This window comes from Cygnus olor, chromosome 4 (assembly GCF_009769625.2).
Source record: "Cygnus olor isolate bCygOlo1 chromosome 4, bCygOlo1.pri.v2, whole genome shotgun sequence".
Classification (NCBI taxonomy): Eukaryota; Metazoa; Chordata; class Aves; order Anseriformes; family Anatidae; genus Cygnus; species Cygnus olor.
In genome coordinates this window covers 27,768,417-27,785,924 of record NC_049172.1, presented here as the reverse complement: position 1 = coordinate 27,785,924, position 17,508 = coordinate 27,768,417, and the positions used below count along the sequence as shown (strand labels likewise).

Sequence of the window (17,508 nt, the reverse complement as noted above, 5' to 3'; positions counted from 1 at the left end):
TGAAGACAGGCTAGCAGAGCTCAAGGAGCTCTGCAGACCTGCTGAAGTTATGTAGCATCTTTACAAAGCCAAAGACGTGGACCTGTCCAGGAGGCTTCTCTGCTGTGAGCTCAGCAGTGTTTCTTGGTACTTGGGGGAGAGCCGCATGACTGTCTCTGCAATACCTATGTCAGATGGCTCCTTGGTTCAGTGGTGAAGGAATTCCTCCCATCGTTCTATATCCTTCACTGATCTGAAAAAAGGGGGCTAGCTTTCTAAAGAAATGATGTTTAGAATCCATGCACAGAACCTTCCTTACAGGTGTTAAAACAATAAACAAATGTGCTACTATAATACCTGTAGAGGAAAACAAAACAAAACAAAAACAAAAAAACACTGATATTTGCACAGGCATGCAGAGTCTTTGTCCTGAAGAACTTAGCAATGTGAACATGCTAGATTTGCAAATGAAAATAAGAATTGCAATACACACAAAAATGCCACAAAAAGGAAAATTGGAGTCAACTCTCTTCATAACAAAAGATAATTTAACAAATGTTTTGGAGCAAATAAACTTAAGAGATATGTCTCTACTTCAGAAAGGTAGAAGCAATAACCTAGTTTGATATGGGAATGAAAGGGATATTGCCGTCTCAACTCCTGACCTTAGACAGAGCCATAACCTCCGTTACTGGTGCTGATGTGAGATCATTTGTTGATTCCAGTTCTCCAGAAGTAAAATGGTCAATGTATCCATACAGAGAGGGGGTGAGGGAATGAGTGGTATGTGTGATCTGCCCATTTAGGGGTGAAAAACACGTTTTTGATTGAGAAGGCCTTCCGTACTGCCAATTAACGGTATTTCACCCTGGCTGCATATAACAAAGCCAGCCAGACATCTGCATAGGCGTGTTACTATAAAAGCTTTTTCGGTGCTTTTAATCTCAGCAGGCAGAATTCCAGCATTTATATTTCTTTATTGAAATATCACATGGATCTATTCTAAAAGTTTTTTTTTTTTAAATTGTATTTTGCCAATGAAATTGGAAAAAATAGACAAACTTTTCCTAGATAATTTTTTTAAAGAATATCTCAATGATTTAGAGCCTGAAATATACTTTTCTGTGAAACCAGTGGGTTCAGTCTACTAAATGCTGTATGTATTAATATCTTTAAAATCTGTCTAGTGCAGCAAAATGCCATATTATTAATACCAAGCAATACTTCCACTATAGATAAATATTTTTTCTTGGACTTCCACACTCTATTTAAGTTTACTCCTCATGGTTTACTTAGCCAAATTAAACAAGAAGAGAATTGATTTCTTTATACTAACAAACTACATGAATTGTTAGGCTGTGCTTCATTTTCTGAGGGATGTGTGTGTACAGAAACTAATCTTTTCTTGTGATTGCTCTCACTCTGATAATCATCGAAGTCTCTTCCTGAGAGGGTTAAAGTTAAGCATTTGGTGTAATTAAGAAGCCTATGAAAAAAATGAATATGCACTTCAGAATTTTTACATGAAATGTGAAGATAAAGACAGCCTTGAAAGTGTATGTACTAGAGAGAGATTTTCTTAAGTTAATCAGCCGGATGTTTATAAGAGACAGACTTAAGTATCCCATTCAGGCAGCTATCCATAAGTGCCACCAACATATCTAGTCAGTAAAGTGCTATAGATAGGCTGACTGTTCAGAAGCTGTACGTAACACTTCTGAATACCATTCCCCCTAACAAGACAATCAGAGTGGTAACTGTAGTGATGGAGGGGTAGGTATTCAAAAGTATTTGTCCCAGGAAAGGCCAAGTGTGATTTAATTATTACTACCAACTTCATTAAGTTATTTTTGAACACTGTTGACACTAAATAGTAGAGAGAAAGTTATCACCAACTCTTCAGTTATGTTCAACTTCAAGTTGTGTTAGTTCTTCCCTTACCAAGCCTGTTCACAGCCTGTTGCTAGGAGCTGACCACTTTACAAAGAATAAGAAAAAAAAGGAGATTCTCTGAATGTTTGAAAATATTAGTTACTTTGATCTTTTTAAAGACCTGATATTAAGATTCGCTTTTCTTTTAAAATAACATTTCTTTGATTCTATTTATAATTTCTAGCCTCAATTGCTAGGCTGTCAGTGGATTTAGGATTTTTTTCTGTTCTTTGTAGGACTCAATATAATGTACTGTCTACCTACAGGTTTAAGAATCTCAGTGATGATTCAAATATTAAAAAGAATAGTTGTGCCTTACAGTTCATGGTGAGAGGCACTTCCTAGAGAGCAATCTTTTGTGCTAATGAGAAATGGACAAAATTTGTAATTTTCCTTTTAAAGGAAAATTGGATGACATCTATCACTGCTGTTGACTCCAAATTGGCTAACTCAATTCTGTATTTGACTTACACTCTCAGCTTTCTTTTCTTTCTTTCTTTCTCTTTTTTTTTTTTTTTTTTTTTAATCCATGGGATTTTATTTAGGTATAAATGACAATATATATTTGGCATCATAAAAGTAGGATGGCTGACAACAATTTGAGAGTAACAGGAGGAACTGCTGTACAGCTGGTTTTACTGCCCCTGCAGTTTTTTCCCTTAATAGAAAACACCAAGTTTCCTGTGAAGTGAACTTATGCCACTGTATCTTTCAACTCTCACTCCCAACTTTTCACAAAATGAAAATTGTATTCTGAATATTTTGGTTCTCTGGGCAAAAGGCTTTATATTTTAGCTGTTGATATTTCCTTTAGTTTGGCTGTGAATATAAATTACCATCACATTTTACATTTGCTGAATTCCACAAGGGACACTGTAGGTCAGATTTCCTTTGTTGTACCACATAGAATGAATAATCATATGCATTCAATATATGCATAATATTTGTTCAGTAACTGACAGTTTAGTTTTATTCTTTTAAATATTGCTTCTTAATCCTTTAGTGTTTTGTGTTTATTCTTCTTTTTATAAATAGCTATATAACTACTTATGAGAGCATTTTTACTCGGTGTTTTTATAATATTTTGAATTCCGCCTTGAATTGTATGTTATTTGTGAAAATTCACAAAGATGTGTATGTATAATGCATATGTATAATGCATTTTCAGTGTTCACAGGAGAGGAAAGTACCAACTTTTTGATCTTTAGGGCTCAGGTTCAGATACGGCCCTGGTCAAAAAGCCACATCTGAAATCTCTTAGTTGTTGTCTTGAAATAAATTTGTTGATAACAGTCCAGTCTTGGAAGATGCTCTTCCATATTTGAAAAGCAAGTATTAGTCATTATCTGCTTTAGCAATTTCTGTAGGGTGTGACATGTGCTTTTGGGAAATGTCTTTGGTTGGAGACTCTGAGTTTGAGGAATCTAAATGCCAAAAGTTTTTAAAAGTAGGTTGCTCAGGCTCTGCTCCAAAGGACACTTAATATGTATTTTTAATAGAACTGAATTTGTCCTTACAAGCTTCCGTAAGCACTGATAGAGACTGTAAGAATCCCCAGGTGCTCAGAAACTGAAATAAATGCTTTGAAGTGTAGAAGAAACATCACAGATTTGAGATGAAGTAGTTTGTGATGGTTGTGTTCAGACCATTACAGCAATTTGAATCTTCTAGGGAGAGGTGAGGAGGGTGAAAGAGTCTGCTAAAGTGTTTTTTATTTTTAATAAACATAGTCAAAATCATTTTGCTATTTTTCATAGTAATTTCACTAGCAAAAATATGATGTTAGCATGAAGGATGCAGCATGAAATATTATTAGTGTTGTAACAATAAAAATAGTATCTCTGAATAATAGATTAGAAAATATAATTATCACATATAACAAGTCATGTGGAAAGGTCATTCTCAAAGGCTTTAGCTGTGGAGGGAGGTTAAAAAAAAAAAAAAAAGCATTATGATTCACAGATGTTTCAAGGCCTCAGCTATCTGAGGAACTAATAGATTTCCTGCTTTTTGCTTTGTTTCAAATGTTCTGTGAAATTTGGAATAATACAATAAAGGGCATGTATTCAAAAGAAGGCCACGGTATTCTAGATTTAATATTCTGTTACAGATACTCATTGACTCTAAAGATTCCCTTTTATGTGAAGGGAAATTGGCAGTTTTAATCATTATTCCACTATCTCAAAAGTGGTATGTGATTCAAACCTATAGAGTTGTAGGAGCAGTAATGCTAAATCCGTCATCTTTACATCTACGTTGTATTCTGAAACATGCTAACAGTACAGATGTACGTTATAGATACAGTACTACTACATTGCCTCATTTTTTTTCTTTCCCAGACCTTCAATGAATTTGAGATAGAACAACATCAAGAATGTGCCTATGACCACTTGGAAGTTTTTGATGGTGAAAGTGAAAAATCACCAATTCTGGGACGCTTATGTGGCAATAAGATACCAGATCCTCTTATTGCTACTGGAAACAAAATGTTTATTCGCTTTATTTCTGATGCATCAGTTCAAAGAAAGGGCTTTCAAGCAACGCACTCTACAGGTCAGAAAATCAGGATGTGGTTTACTAATAATTTCCCCTTCATTCTTTAGTAGAAGATATTCATGCATTTACTTTTTACTGACAGGATGATTTAATAGATAACACAATGTTACAACTAAATCTAATGAAACCTTAAGAACACTTGGAAAAGTCAGAGAATGCAAAAAACATTCTCTAATATTGTAGTCATTTCTTTATCTCTCTTTGCCTCTGAATTTCTCTTTTTCTCTTTCTCCTTCTTGCTTTGTCTTTTTTTTTTTCTTAATAATTTTATAGGAAAATGATTAAAAGATTTTGAAACAAAATCTGATAAAAAGATGATGTTGGCATAGACAGTCTAAGAAATATTTCCTAGGTTTCATTAGTTTGTAAAAGTTTTAATAGCTTTTCATTGTATTTTAAATGGCAATACTTCACTGGGACATGAGATGAGCCTCTATTACTTTCCTTTTCTAACTTAAACAAAAGTTTGGGTTTTGTGTAAACAGCTATTACTTTCCTGTAGGGCTAAAAGGAAAGACAAACCAAGGAACAGTAAGAAAAACAATACTGAAAACTTTCTTAAGACAGTAAGAATATAATCTCTTAGAAATTTTCCATTTAGTTTTGTCGTTTTGCAGAAATCACTGAAATTGAGTATAGTGTTTTGCAATTGCATTAATAGACAGGGACGTTTTCAGTGTGTGCTTTATTTCCCAGACGTTGTTTGGCTTACAGTGGCCCCTAGTGCTGAATCTCTGAACTTCCATTGCTTGCTGTAAGACGAGGTTTTTTTGTGTGTTCTTTCGTTTTTCTTCACTTTTTCTTCCTCAATAGCTGTCTTTACTTTCAACAGTTCATTTTCTTTCATCCAGTATTTGGAAATGAATATTAATGCAGAAAATATTTATAAGTACCTGTTCTAGTACATAAGGTTTTCTGACAGGTAGCAGTCATTAATGGAAGATGAGAATCAAGGTGACTAGACACCGTTCATACCATTTGATATTATTCATCAAGTCGATGTGTAATGCTCAGCTAATCATACATCAGTTTTAACATTTCTTATTTTTTTTCTGCTTTGTTGAGAACAATTCTAAAACTGTGTTAATTTAATTTCCCTTTTTTAATTTCCCTTTTAATTTTCCTGGAAAAGCAGTAGGCAACAGTATATGAACTGTTTTTCTCCTCATGATCTGGGCCTGGAAAGTGAAAAGCTTAACCACCTATCAGTCAATTTATGCTTTTCTTGTTTAAGATTCTGTTTTACAAACATGTCATTATTTGCCTTCCCCACCTCAGTAAACACTTACCTTAGGCAGAAAATTAGATATAAATAGTAATAATTACTCATGTTAAATTACCATAAGGTAAATAATAAAAGGTCAAAAGTCTTGTTAGAAACAGGTGTTATGAAACTACCATTGAAATGTGCTGAATTTTATATGCCTTATCTGCAAAAACTTTTTGAGCAAGCATGATAGTGCTTTTCTGAGAAAGCCTGGAGAATAAAATCTGCCCAGTTTTTAAGAAAGTTGTAAAAATTATTAAGTTTGCCTCCTTAAGCTAGAATATTTATTTCACTAGACTGTTTTTGCATGAAATGCTCATTAAGTTGAACAGCACATCACCTGCATGTGCTTTGAAGTACCATTGAATGAGAGACAACTCAGAATTTGTAGCCTTGAGACCAAAACAGTTGTTCCATAGGAATTTTACCTCCGTGCTTTAGACTCATGCCCAATGAATAGATACCCAACAAGAGTTTAAACGGTGCATTGCATTTTTTTTTTTCTTGCAAATAATAATAGAAACATGATAAGACTATAGCAAATGATAAACATTCAAAAAACAGATTGGATAGAAAGACTTCCCGAACTTCCCCAGCTAGAGCAAAGAAATCAGGAAGAAATTCTTTATAAGGAAGAAATTCTTTACTCTGAGGGGGTGGTGAAGCCCTGGCACAAGTTTCCCAGAGAAGCTGTGGATGCCACACCCCTGGAATTGTTTAAGGCTGGGTTGGATGGGGCTTTGGGCAACCTGGTCTAGTGGGTGGCATCCCTGCCAATGGCAGGGGGGTTGGAACTGGATGGCCTTTAAGGTCCCTTCCAACTGAAACCATTCTGTGATTCTGTGAAAGTGAATTGCCGTTTTCTGCAGCTGCTAGTATGGCTATGCATTTCCTTTAAGGACATGTCACAGTTCACTATATATATTTTTTTCTTTAGTAGAAAAATAATAATAAAACAGTCATAAAGTAAATGAAATTTAAAAAAAAAAAATCATTTTTTTCCTTTAAAAGGAAAAAAAGAATCAGTTAATTAGAATAGCAATGAGAAATAAACGCTTGAAGGATCTCATTTGTCCAACAGCTTGATAGACACAGTGAAGTTCTTTATTATTTAATTTATAAACTCTTTAAATAGTTATAAACAAGCTCTAAAGCAATATACACCTTTTACGCCTGTGTAGAAGCAGAGATTGATAATCTGTTTTTGGCATAGGGCAAGGTTCTTCTGTTTAGAACTTGCCACAAGAGACTTTCTCTGGCAGTGACAGCTTTCTCCCAGCCAGGACCTTTTGCAGAGAAAGGCCTGTCCATGTCCATGAACTACAAAACAAGCTGGCAAGGTTAGCTGTAGTGTTTAGTATTGAACTGGTTCTCCAGGCACAGCATAAAGATTAAATTTGACACTCTTATGTAACACGGGACTCTTACATGTGCTCCTGTTGATCGCTCACTGCATGTGCTAGAGCTGATACCCTTCTCACCCCCCCCACTTGTTAATGATGTCATTAACCCATGTCAAAAAGCTGACACCACTTAGAGCACTTGCCTTGCTCTCAAATGACTACCTGGACTACCTTGTTGCGCCAGGGGAGGTTTAGGTTGGATATTAGGAAGAACTTCTTTACTGAAAGGTTGTTAGGCATTGGAATGGACTGCCCAGGGAAGTGGTTGAGTCGCCATCCCTGGAGGTCTTTAAAAGATGTTTAGATGTAGTCCTTAGTGATATGGTTTAGTGGAGGTCTTGTTAGTGTTAGGACAGAGGTTGGACTAGATGATCTTGGAGGTCTCTTCCAACCTAGACGATTCTGTGATTCTGCGAAGGAGGTTCCACCTCTTGAACCACTTTCCTTACACCTTTGGCATTCCCTTTTTTCTTTTACTTGAAAATTATGAAATATGCTCAAGTCTTAAAATTTATTTATTAATATATATATATATATAAATATATATTTAGAGGAAACATGGAATGGTGGATCTGTCTTCATACTGGGTAGTATTCCACTCTACACGTTGTTTGATTGATCTGTTTGTAGAGTAAAAATGTGCTCTGAATAAGGTAGGGCAGCTATGGAAAGAAAATTTTAATTTGCACTGAATAAGCTTCTAAGTTCTCTTTTCCACCCCAACTTTTCAGAGTGTGGTGGTCGACTGAAAGCTGAAACCAAGGCCAAAGATCTGTACTCTCATGCTCAGTTTGGCGATAACAACTATCCAGTTCAGGCGGACTGCGACTGGCTCCTGGTGGCAGAGCGTGGCTATCGAGTTGAGTTAATGTTTCAGACTTTTGAGGTTGAAGAAGAGGCAGACTGTGGTTATGATTACGTGGAGCTATTCGATGGTCATGATAAGTCAGCAATGAGACTTGGTCGATTTTGTGGATCTGGGGTAAGTAACCAGGTACTAAAGTGTGTTTTTTCTTTTTTTTTTTCCTTCTCATTGCAATTAAAAATAGAAAGAAAGAAGGGGCAGAGGAAAGACAGAAGAGATGAGGTTAGCTTACTACACCTTATGATAAAGATACCAGATTTTCTACCCCATTTTTTAAAAAGAATTTTACAGGCTTGTACTAAAATGCACCTATGGCATTTGAAAAGTTTCCCTTGAAATACTTTCAACAATAGTTGATAGTTATTGATCAAAGTATTGTAATGCTATGTTAAGTTTTAGGTAGCTGGCAGTGGAGTGCTTTTCAGTGCCCCCCAAAAAGTTAGCAGTTTTTTCCTATAGAGGGAAATGCATTGTTGTTGAAAATTATCACATTCAAATTCTGTCAATATGAATGAAGAAGCCACATTTTATGGGAAAGGGGCACCTGGGAAATATTTATAATGCAGTCGTCTATTGCTTAAATCTGATTTTAGGAAAAAAATGCTCTTAACTATGTTATTAATATGGGCCTTAAGAAAGCTCTGTCATTCCAAATGCATCTCTGACATGGTTTAATTGTGAGACATGGAGGACATTGTCTAGGTGACATCCTGAAAAGGATGCATATTATTTCTCCTTTCAGAGTTTCATTGTTCTGTTGGCTACCTGCCTTGTGAAAGCTGGTGCCATGATCCCACAAGTCCTTATCAATTCCTTATGTGTGTGCAAATGCAAGCACACTTTCATACATAGACTTTGCCTACAGAAAAGGTTTGCGAAAGGCTCTACATGAGATGGTAGGAGCTCTTAATCAGCCACATGCCACTTCTTTGGATTTAACTACAGTGCCTGATCAGTGCATTTGAGATGAGTGCATCTCAGTCATTCAGACTAGTTGCTAGTTTTTAAACATTTTTAAGGCATTTTTTATGACACTTTAGGTGAAGGAAAGGTGCTACCACTGAACTGCAGACAATATATGCTAAAGGAATTGCTACAACTGAGACCACCATCTACTACTTTACACATAACAATACTTTTCAAGTTGGCCTGTATTGCAAGTAGAATAGCAGCAAGTTGGAGAATAGCCCAGCCTCAGATGAAAAAAATCACTTTCACTGTTTTTGTTTTTCTGCTATGATATGGATGAATGGCTTAATAGATCGTTCCAAACCCAAGTATGTAGGAAATATGGAATTAAATAGAAAAGCTATTAAAAGCAATTAATCCAAACTGAAGTTGGGGGGTGGGAGCACTATTAATACACATTACTACTTTCTCAACTTTAGAAAAAGGACTTGGTATTTCAGTTAGTACTTCTGATCAATGTGCTTCAGTAATAAAGCAGGCCACCATGAGGGCTGTGAAGAATATGTTTGAAAATAGGTCAATGTTGGAGTCAATTGTTTGTCTAAATATAGAATATTATGAATGGTCCTGCCCTCTCACTTACATGACTGCAACAGAACTGTAGAAGACATGTGGGAAGGACAAAAAAAAAGAGCTTTGTTTTCCTTGTCTCTTAAGAAAAGGTTGCAGAGATATTCAATACAAATTGGACAAGGTAAATCAGATTTGGAGAATATTTAGATTAGCATTTATTTAGATTGTATGAAAGAATGCTGTTCAGTCTCAGAGCTCAAGATTGAAAGAGTGCTTGGATATTAATACAAAACCCAAAAACATGTAATAGTTAATTTCAAAATTTCTGTCAGCAAGTAAAAATTCAAACATCTTGATGTAAGCTGACCTTCAGCTTTTAGGAACTTAGGTTAGCATTTCCTCAGTCTGCCTTAAAAATTCCCTGTGATTTAGAACTGAATGAGTAGAAGTATTTTGTTAGTTGATATAAGATGGCATCATGTGCAATTACACAACTACACAACATGGCAAAACAGGAAAAGAGAAGTATCCATAAGAAAAAATCTGAATGAAGGGGATAAATACACAGACTAGGCACATTATTTATTTATTGTTTGTTCATTTATTTTAGCCACCAGAAGAAATCTATTCAGCAGGGGAAGCTCTTTTACTCCACTTTCACACTGATGATACAATCAACAAGAAAGGATTTCATATACGATATAGAAGTATAAAATATCCAGATAGTGTGCGCACCAAAAAATAACATGAACCTCTATGTAAGAAAAGGAGAATGCGGAAAAAAAAGGAATGCACAGTGGAAAAGAAGGAAGGTGTCTTTTTTTTAAACTGAAGTTATTAGCACAAAATGTTTTATATGAGTTCAGTTGAAATGATGACTTATAAGACCAGAGACTAAAATAAAATTAAAAAAACAAAACAACAACAACAAAAAAACCCTGTCCCAGTGGAATAGACAAGATGATGATATGCAGGCTCCATACTCGACACTTCTCTGTGAAGCTGGTGAAAGGACTTTGCATGCTTCCAGGAGAATATGAAAGCTTTTGTTCATAGTTTGACATTTGTCATAGATGCGTGCAGATTCAATCAGTTGTGTTTAGGGGAAGTGACCTGTTCTTCCTTCTGACAATTGTTTGTTGTCCAGGAGAAAAAATAAAGCTCTTTCAGGTCACACACTCAAAATACTCTTCTTATATCTAGTTGCTTTAACTTTGTATCTTGCATACAGTGTGTACAACGACTTGAAAGAAGATATGAAATGGGAAGGTCTTCCTGCATTGTTCTGTGTTTTTTACCAATTCATCTACCATATCAGGTTATCAGTTTTGAAACTGGAAAGTCATACTTCTGAAACGTAACTGATCTTCAGAGTATTTTGTTTTACTAACGACTGAAGTCTGAACTGTTACATTGGTCATCAGTTGCTTGACCAATCACTAGTTGACTGAATTTGAACAATGTAAGAATCTGAAAATGTTAGGTTTACTGGTTAAGTAAGCTATCTCTGATGATGTGCTCTTATTTTGCACTGAACGTAGAATATAGACTGAGATGAAAACCTGTCATGAATCAAAATATGTATCCATGAGAGGCAGAAATAGTATCGTCTGAAACTCCTCCTATTGAATTTGTTTTCAGCAGTACATTTGGAACCACTACTAAGCTTTATTTCGTCGGACCTCTTTATAAATGAGCTAACAGCCTGGTTTAGCTAATCAGAAATGAAGCTGCAGTAGCATCCAAGTGGGAGGTTTCCTAAAGATTCTTTTTTTGGGGAAGAAGAGTATCTGTGATGGTGAAAAAAGCAAAACAAAACAATGGACACAGGATTTGTTTATTATCGAGAGTGAATTCCTATGGTGCTATTCCATGAACATTTAAAAAAAAAATAAAAACCAAGAAGTTTTAGACTTTTGAGCCAACAGCTTGCAGATCATGAATGTCTCCCTCTGCGTGACTGCATCTGAAGAAGGAAGGCTTTACTGCTCTGGGGGAGGGCAGGTTGCAATGGCAGCACTAGTCCTGTGGAACAACTACTACTATTGCCTTAGAATCCTCGCACATGATCAGACAGATCTTCCTGTAGATACACCTCTAATTTGATAAATAATTCGACGACTCAGACGTTTTAGCATATGCTAACAGAAGGATCTTCAAAAGAAAATACCATCTGCAGAATGAGATCATCTGCCTGTAAATACAGTGACTTGCTTTTGATGTAGACATGTTACGTTTAGAACTGAGATACTCTATGTGCTTTAGGCCATACATGGCTTTAGTCATAATGTATATGCATTATGTAAGTATTGTATGAATGAGTGCTCCAGGGGAGTGAGAGGTATTGTGCGGATGAACATTGAGTTGTTTCTTTATGTGCCAAGTTCTACCAGGACCCTGTTCGACTGTAGCAACTTTTCTTTAAAGGCTTCATAGACAGATAACGAGGATTTCTAGTTGGCAAGAATCAAGTTAAAAGTATTATGTTTCACTCTACAATAAATATTATTTTGATATCCTTTGATGTAAGTTGCTACTCAGATTAGCTTAGTTTCTGTTACCTTACTATGAACATACATTGGCACTAATAAATCTGATCTTTTTTTATAAAAATAAAACCCAAATGTCTGCATAGTTGTCTTTCACTGCTTTTACACCTGTATTACTGTTTATATATTACCATTTTCATTTCCAAACAACTTATGTGTATGAAGTCCAAAAACTGAACAATTTCTGTATTTTTATAATGCTGCTCCACTATCTTTTTTTTTTTTTTTGGTTCATTTTTTTCAGGGTGTTTGCACAAGGATTACATTTTATCCAAGTTGTTTTACTACAAAAATTCAGGAAACTTACTGTAGAAGTCAGAAAAGAGTTGCCATAAACTTTGATTACAAAGTTACAATATGTTTCTCTAATTGCTTATCTGTTTGTAGATCCCATATTGCTTAAGAACAGTGAAGGTGAAGGTGCTGTTCTTAATGATCTTGATGATGGATGGACAGTCTGGATCATATCTTCTCATTGGCCTCATGGTGCTTTCAGGAGCTATTAAAAACGGAGGTATTTCTGAGTTCTAGGAGGTTTCTCCCATTGTAATGAAAATCACATATTCAGTGAACTCCATGTTTAATAAAGTATGACCTATAATTAGCCTAACAATGAGAAAATAATGAAAAAACTATGTACAGTGATTACATTGTGAAAAACTATGCAAGTTTCCCCCAAAATCTTTGCAAATGAGAATTTTTTTTTCAACATAGTATTTAAAGATCTTGCCTGTTGACTAGTCCACAAAACCAGATACAAAATACAGCAGCCTGGAGATCTGCCTTCAGGACCTATACGTACAGCGTGTTTAACGGCAATGCTCCCAGTAGGGTGAGGATGGTACTTATTTTAATTCCTGTTTGCCACAACCTTTCTTGACTATGGGCAAACTGCTGGATCTGAATTAATTTTCCTGTAACTTGACATAAAGATTTCTTCTCAGCTCTGTAAAGAGCTCCTGATATGTTCAGAGTATTATTCTTTAATGTTATTAAGATCAGAATAAAGTGTCAAGTTGATGGAATATGCTGTCAGATGGACCTGTTTGGCTGACTGGCTCTTGAAAAATTTAAATTTGTGGTCAATTTCATGCTCAGATAAGAAGAAAGATATTTTTGTGAAAGGCTATTCTTCCATCTTTAGGAAAAAGAAAACAAACCAAATCATTGATGAAAGTCAATTAAAATGACTATCTTCCATAAGAGCTGAGGGTCCAGCTGCAGTGAATAAAGTGTATATACACAGCAGATATTCTGTTTTTTGCTGGCCATTTGTTATAATCTGCAACATATTTGAGTACTCTTACCTTGTGAAACATGTGAATCAGCAAACTAACTAAGCATTGGTGAAAGCTAGGTCAGATCTTTAACGTGGTAAGGCAGCATTGCTTTTTCATTTAAATCAGCTTGCTTTTGAACCACTGTGAAAAATTAGATTAATTGGCTGGAAGCTTTATTCACTTGGGGGATCAGGGGATCAGTCCTGCAATTTTGCTATGATGCCAGGAGTGTAAGTGGCACACTTTTTTCTTTTTTTTTTTTTTTAATAATACAGGAAAATGTTGTTGACCTCACAAGTTGTATGCCGTGGTAAATGCAGTTGCGTGGTGCACCATCGTAGAGCATGGTCACTGCTCAGGCACACTGGAACTTTCTCTTGTAATGAAATGGTTCTGTTCTGGTAAAATTTACAGATCTCAGAGTTGGTTGAGAACCTGGTATGGATATGTAATTCCAGGAAAATTTTCCATCTTAAAGTAGAACAGACCGGAAGGGAATTTTCCTTTGATTTCAGGTCTTAAATTGGGCTCAAATGAGTATCAAGATAGAATGGGTTTTATTACAATAACATATGTGACTATACAGATTGGCACAACTTTATTTAAAGACTTGCTCCTTGTTATTTTGTTTTAATTATTATTTGATATTTATTATTTTTATGAATCAATTATTAATTGATTAATAAAATAAATAAAAATGGAAAAAAAGAGGAGCAAGAACAAACAAAATGCTCAGAGAAGGAAAACAACAATACCACAGATACAAATATGTTACATTACCAAAAAGAAAAAATGGCAGAAAAAAATTATATATAATCTCCAGAACCAACACTGTTGCAAATATATATATTTTTTTCAATGTATCCTTCATAGTCATTAAAAATGCTTTATGCTGTATTGCTTTCACTTACCTGAAGGAAGAGTTAGATGAACAATTGGATTGGTCAGTGTATTTTTTGACCAGGGAACCGCTGACAACCCAAGAAACAAAAACGAAGGAAAACGCATTTTGCAATTTTTTTCTTATTAGAAAATGTTTTGGTTATTTGTTCTGAGTTCACAAAGGAAACAAGCTGTAGCAGTTGAAAAAATATTTAGAGCACTGCGATATTAGGTGAACAGTGAAAGGGGAAACAGTAGCCAGGCTTAAGTCTCTCTGTCTTTATCCCGCCTCCACAACTGCTTCCTCTCATGTTTTCTCCTTGTCTTGTAGATGGTCTTGTAACATATCAAATTCCAATCAAATCCAAGATGAAGCGATATACATATAAACAAGATTTTTTTTTTTCTCCAGTGACCTTCAGACGTAGTTATTCTTCCTGTAGTGCTAGGACTGTTAGAATTATTGACTTCACATAATGTTGGATGGAGTTTACCATACGATGGCAACATCCGAAATGCAATACTAATGATCGTTAGGAATTAGTCTTCTCTTAGAACGTGATCCATGGCTTTTCTCTTCCAGCATGATAGTGCTAGACTTGGTTCTTTGTAGCCACGTTTCAGGTAAACGGCAACACAGTGAAATTGAATGGAGGGAAATTACAATGGACAAGGAAGAAGGAAAAGGAGAGTTTGGCTCTCAAACAGCATGTGATTCCCACAGAGAAGAGTGAAATTGTTTAGGGCACACGATGGATTATGTGTAGGAGTAAAAAAATGAATTTGAACCATACAATATTTAAGCTGAGTGGAGAGGAGAGGAGACCTATCCAATGTTTGAGCTGGAATAGTTTGCCAGGGCTAATAGTCCCACCTCATAAATATTAAAAGCTTTTTTTGTACTGAATATTGCCTAATGGAGCAAGAGCAATATGCAAAGGGGCATTTCAATTACGAAAGTCCACAACAAAGTCTGTGAAAAACATTTGCTAATAGATCACTGAATTTAAAAGTAATGATGATAGACTTTTCTAATTAAAAGAATTGAAGCAGATGACGACAAAAGCAGTTCTATTACAATAGATAGAAAACAGTAACAGTCCACATCTACAAGCTGCGGACACCTCTTGCCAAATTTCAGTTATAGAGTCTTATTACACAGCTGTTGCTGAAAGTTGCTGAACAGCCTTTATTAAGCTGATATTCTAAAGAGCTGTGTGCATGGTTAAAAGCTGATTTCTTTGAGATATCTTAGGATATTAATATGCTTGCCTTTTTTATGTTGTTGTTATCTCTTTACATGATTATGATACAAACAATTTTCATTGGTAAAATCCTTGGCTATGCTAAGAGGACCACACTGACATAAGAGTATTACCTATTGAAGTAATTAGTTATTTAAAAATTCTCATTGTTAAGATGTTAACAAAGGCAATGATTTAGTGAGGATACTGAATAAAGGATTTGGGGGATATTTCTAGATATTCATAGTAGTATGCCAATTTTTGACATTTCAGTGTGAATCTTCCTATAGAGTGCTGCATCATTGGGACAATATTTTTTTAAAATGTGCATTTTAGGAAAAAAAAGAATAAATCATGGATTTTCTTGTCAGTTTGAGCATAAAACATTTTAGTATTATTCTGAGTTTACAACTGTTCAAAGAATGGGCTGTTCAGTTACATTGTTGAAAGTTTTTTTTTTTTTTTTTTTAAATGCTATAAATGAGGATCTTAACATTAGGGAAATTTACTGAGTGTTAAATGAACTTAGTATGTGGTGAATTACCGTAAGAGGCCTTATTACGATGGAGGTTGGAGGGAGATAGGGAGGGGCAGCTCTCATGTCATTTACAGAAAATCTGGCTCATAAATCTTATGTATCTCAAAGGACATGTTTGTGTTATGTTTATGTATAGGCACAAGGAAAGTATTGCTGAGAAGGTTTCAGAATATTTTTATCTTCCTGTGAAAAATGTAGCTTAACTCAATGAAATTTTTGAGTTGAATGGTACAGATTAAATGTTATAAAGTATTAAATACTTTTACCTAGTCAAAATTCAAATGTCCATTAATAATATACTGTTCTCCAGTTTCACTTTTTTTTTCCACAGCAGTTTTACCTTAAATGATATTTTAAAATTATTGATACCTGTCTTGTAGTAATTTTATTTGTAAGTTTACTGTGGCATCCCTCTTACTGCACATAACTAGTGATAGGACAAGAGAAAATGGACTCAAGTTGCACCAGGGGAGGTTCAGGTTGGAAATTACAAGAAGTTTCTTCTCAGAAAAAGTGGTTAGGCATTGGAATAGATAGGTTGCTTACGAAGGTGGTGGAGTCACCATCCCTTGGGGGTGTTTAAGGAAAGGTTGTAATTAGGGACATGGTTTAGGGGGTAGGGGGACAGTTGGACTAGATGGTCTTGGTGGTCTTTTCCAATCTTAATGATTTTATGATTGCATCTACATTTTGCTAATTTTGTTGTCTGTAGAATCTTGAACTTAAATATTGCAAAATTTTCAAAACCACCAATGTTTCACATTTGAGGACAGTTTGCTAACTTTAATTTAGTTTAACAGATGGTGAAGACTTCAAAGGTATATATGCTATTAGCCAGTAAACAATCTGGTGTCAAGCTACAAAACAGTAAATACATACTACATTGGTTACTGCTATAGGTGACCATTTACTCAAGCTAACAGGAAGAGAGAAGAGAACACTGAAATATTGTAGAGTATTTATAAAGAGTGTTTTTCTATAAAAAAATCCCAGAGTATCCTCAGCTAGACCATGAGTGAGTGCCACTAAAGAGATCTAGGTAAAAATAAAACCGTTAATAACAGAGTAAGAATAAAGTTCTGTGCTGTGCCTGGTGGATCCTGTGGTCTTCACCATGACCATCATGGCTACAGGGTATAGGGATGGGAACAAAAGGATAATGAGACAGGTATACTATGGCAGGCAGCTGCAATGGTCTCTAGGAGCCTGAACACCATGGCGCCAGACTGGCATAAAGAGAACCTTGGATGAATAACACGCATCCAGCCATTCAGGCACAATTTCCTCAATGCCTTGTGTTTAATGGTCCTTGGCAATCTCTGCATATGCTTTTTTCCACCCCCCCCCCCCCCCCCCCCCCAAGGAACTTGGATTGCTTGGTGTATTTGATGGGCATCCATGAAAACAATAAAGAAAATATCAAAAAATGTAAATTGGATTAAGCTTATGCCTACTTTATGCTGAGGACTACTAAACTGAAGTTGACTGGTAACAGAGATTTGTCAGAAGTAAGATTATAAAGGTGAAATTG

The 17,508-nt window shown here is 35.4% G+C and overlaps 1 protein-coding gene across 3 annotated transcripts in view; it reads left to right on the top strand.

The window, feature by feature from the left end:
• The window catches only part of TLL1 (tolloid like 1), a 132,786-nt gene extending 119,701 nt beyond the window's left edge, over positions 1-13,085 (top strand). Inside the window, exons 19-21 of one of the 3 annotated variants that reach the window (XM_040555945.1) lie at positions 4,251-4,464; positions 7,869-8,119; positions 10,095-13,085. In XM_040555945.1, the coding sequence (XP_040411879.1) occupies positions 4,251-4,464; positions 7,869-8,119; positions 10,095-10,229 (600 nt within the window). In that variant the 3' untranslated portion in view covers positions 10,230-13,085. Of the gene's footprint in view, positions 1-4,250; positions 4,465-7,868; positions 8,120-10,094 lie in introns of those variants that run through there. The other 2 variants (XM_040555946.1, XM_040555947.1) reach the window with 2 other exon arrangements.
• Positions 13,086-17,508: the final 4,423 nt, after the last annotated feature.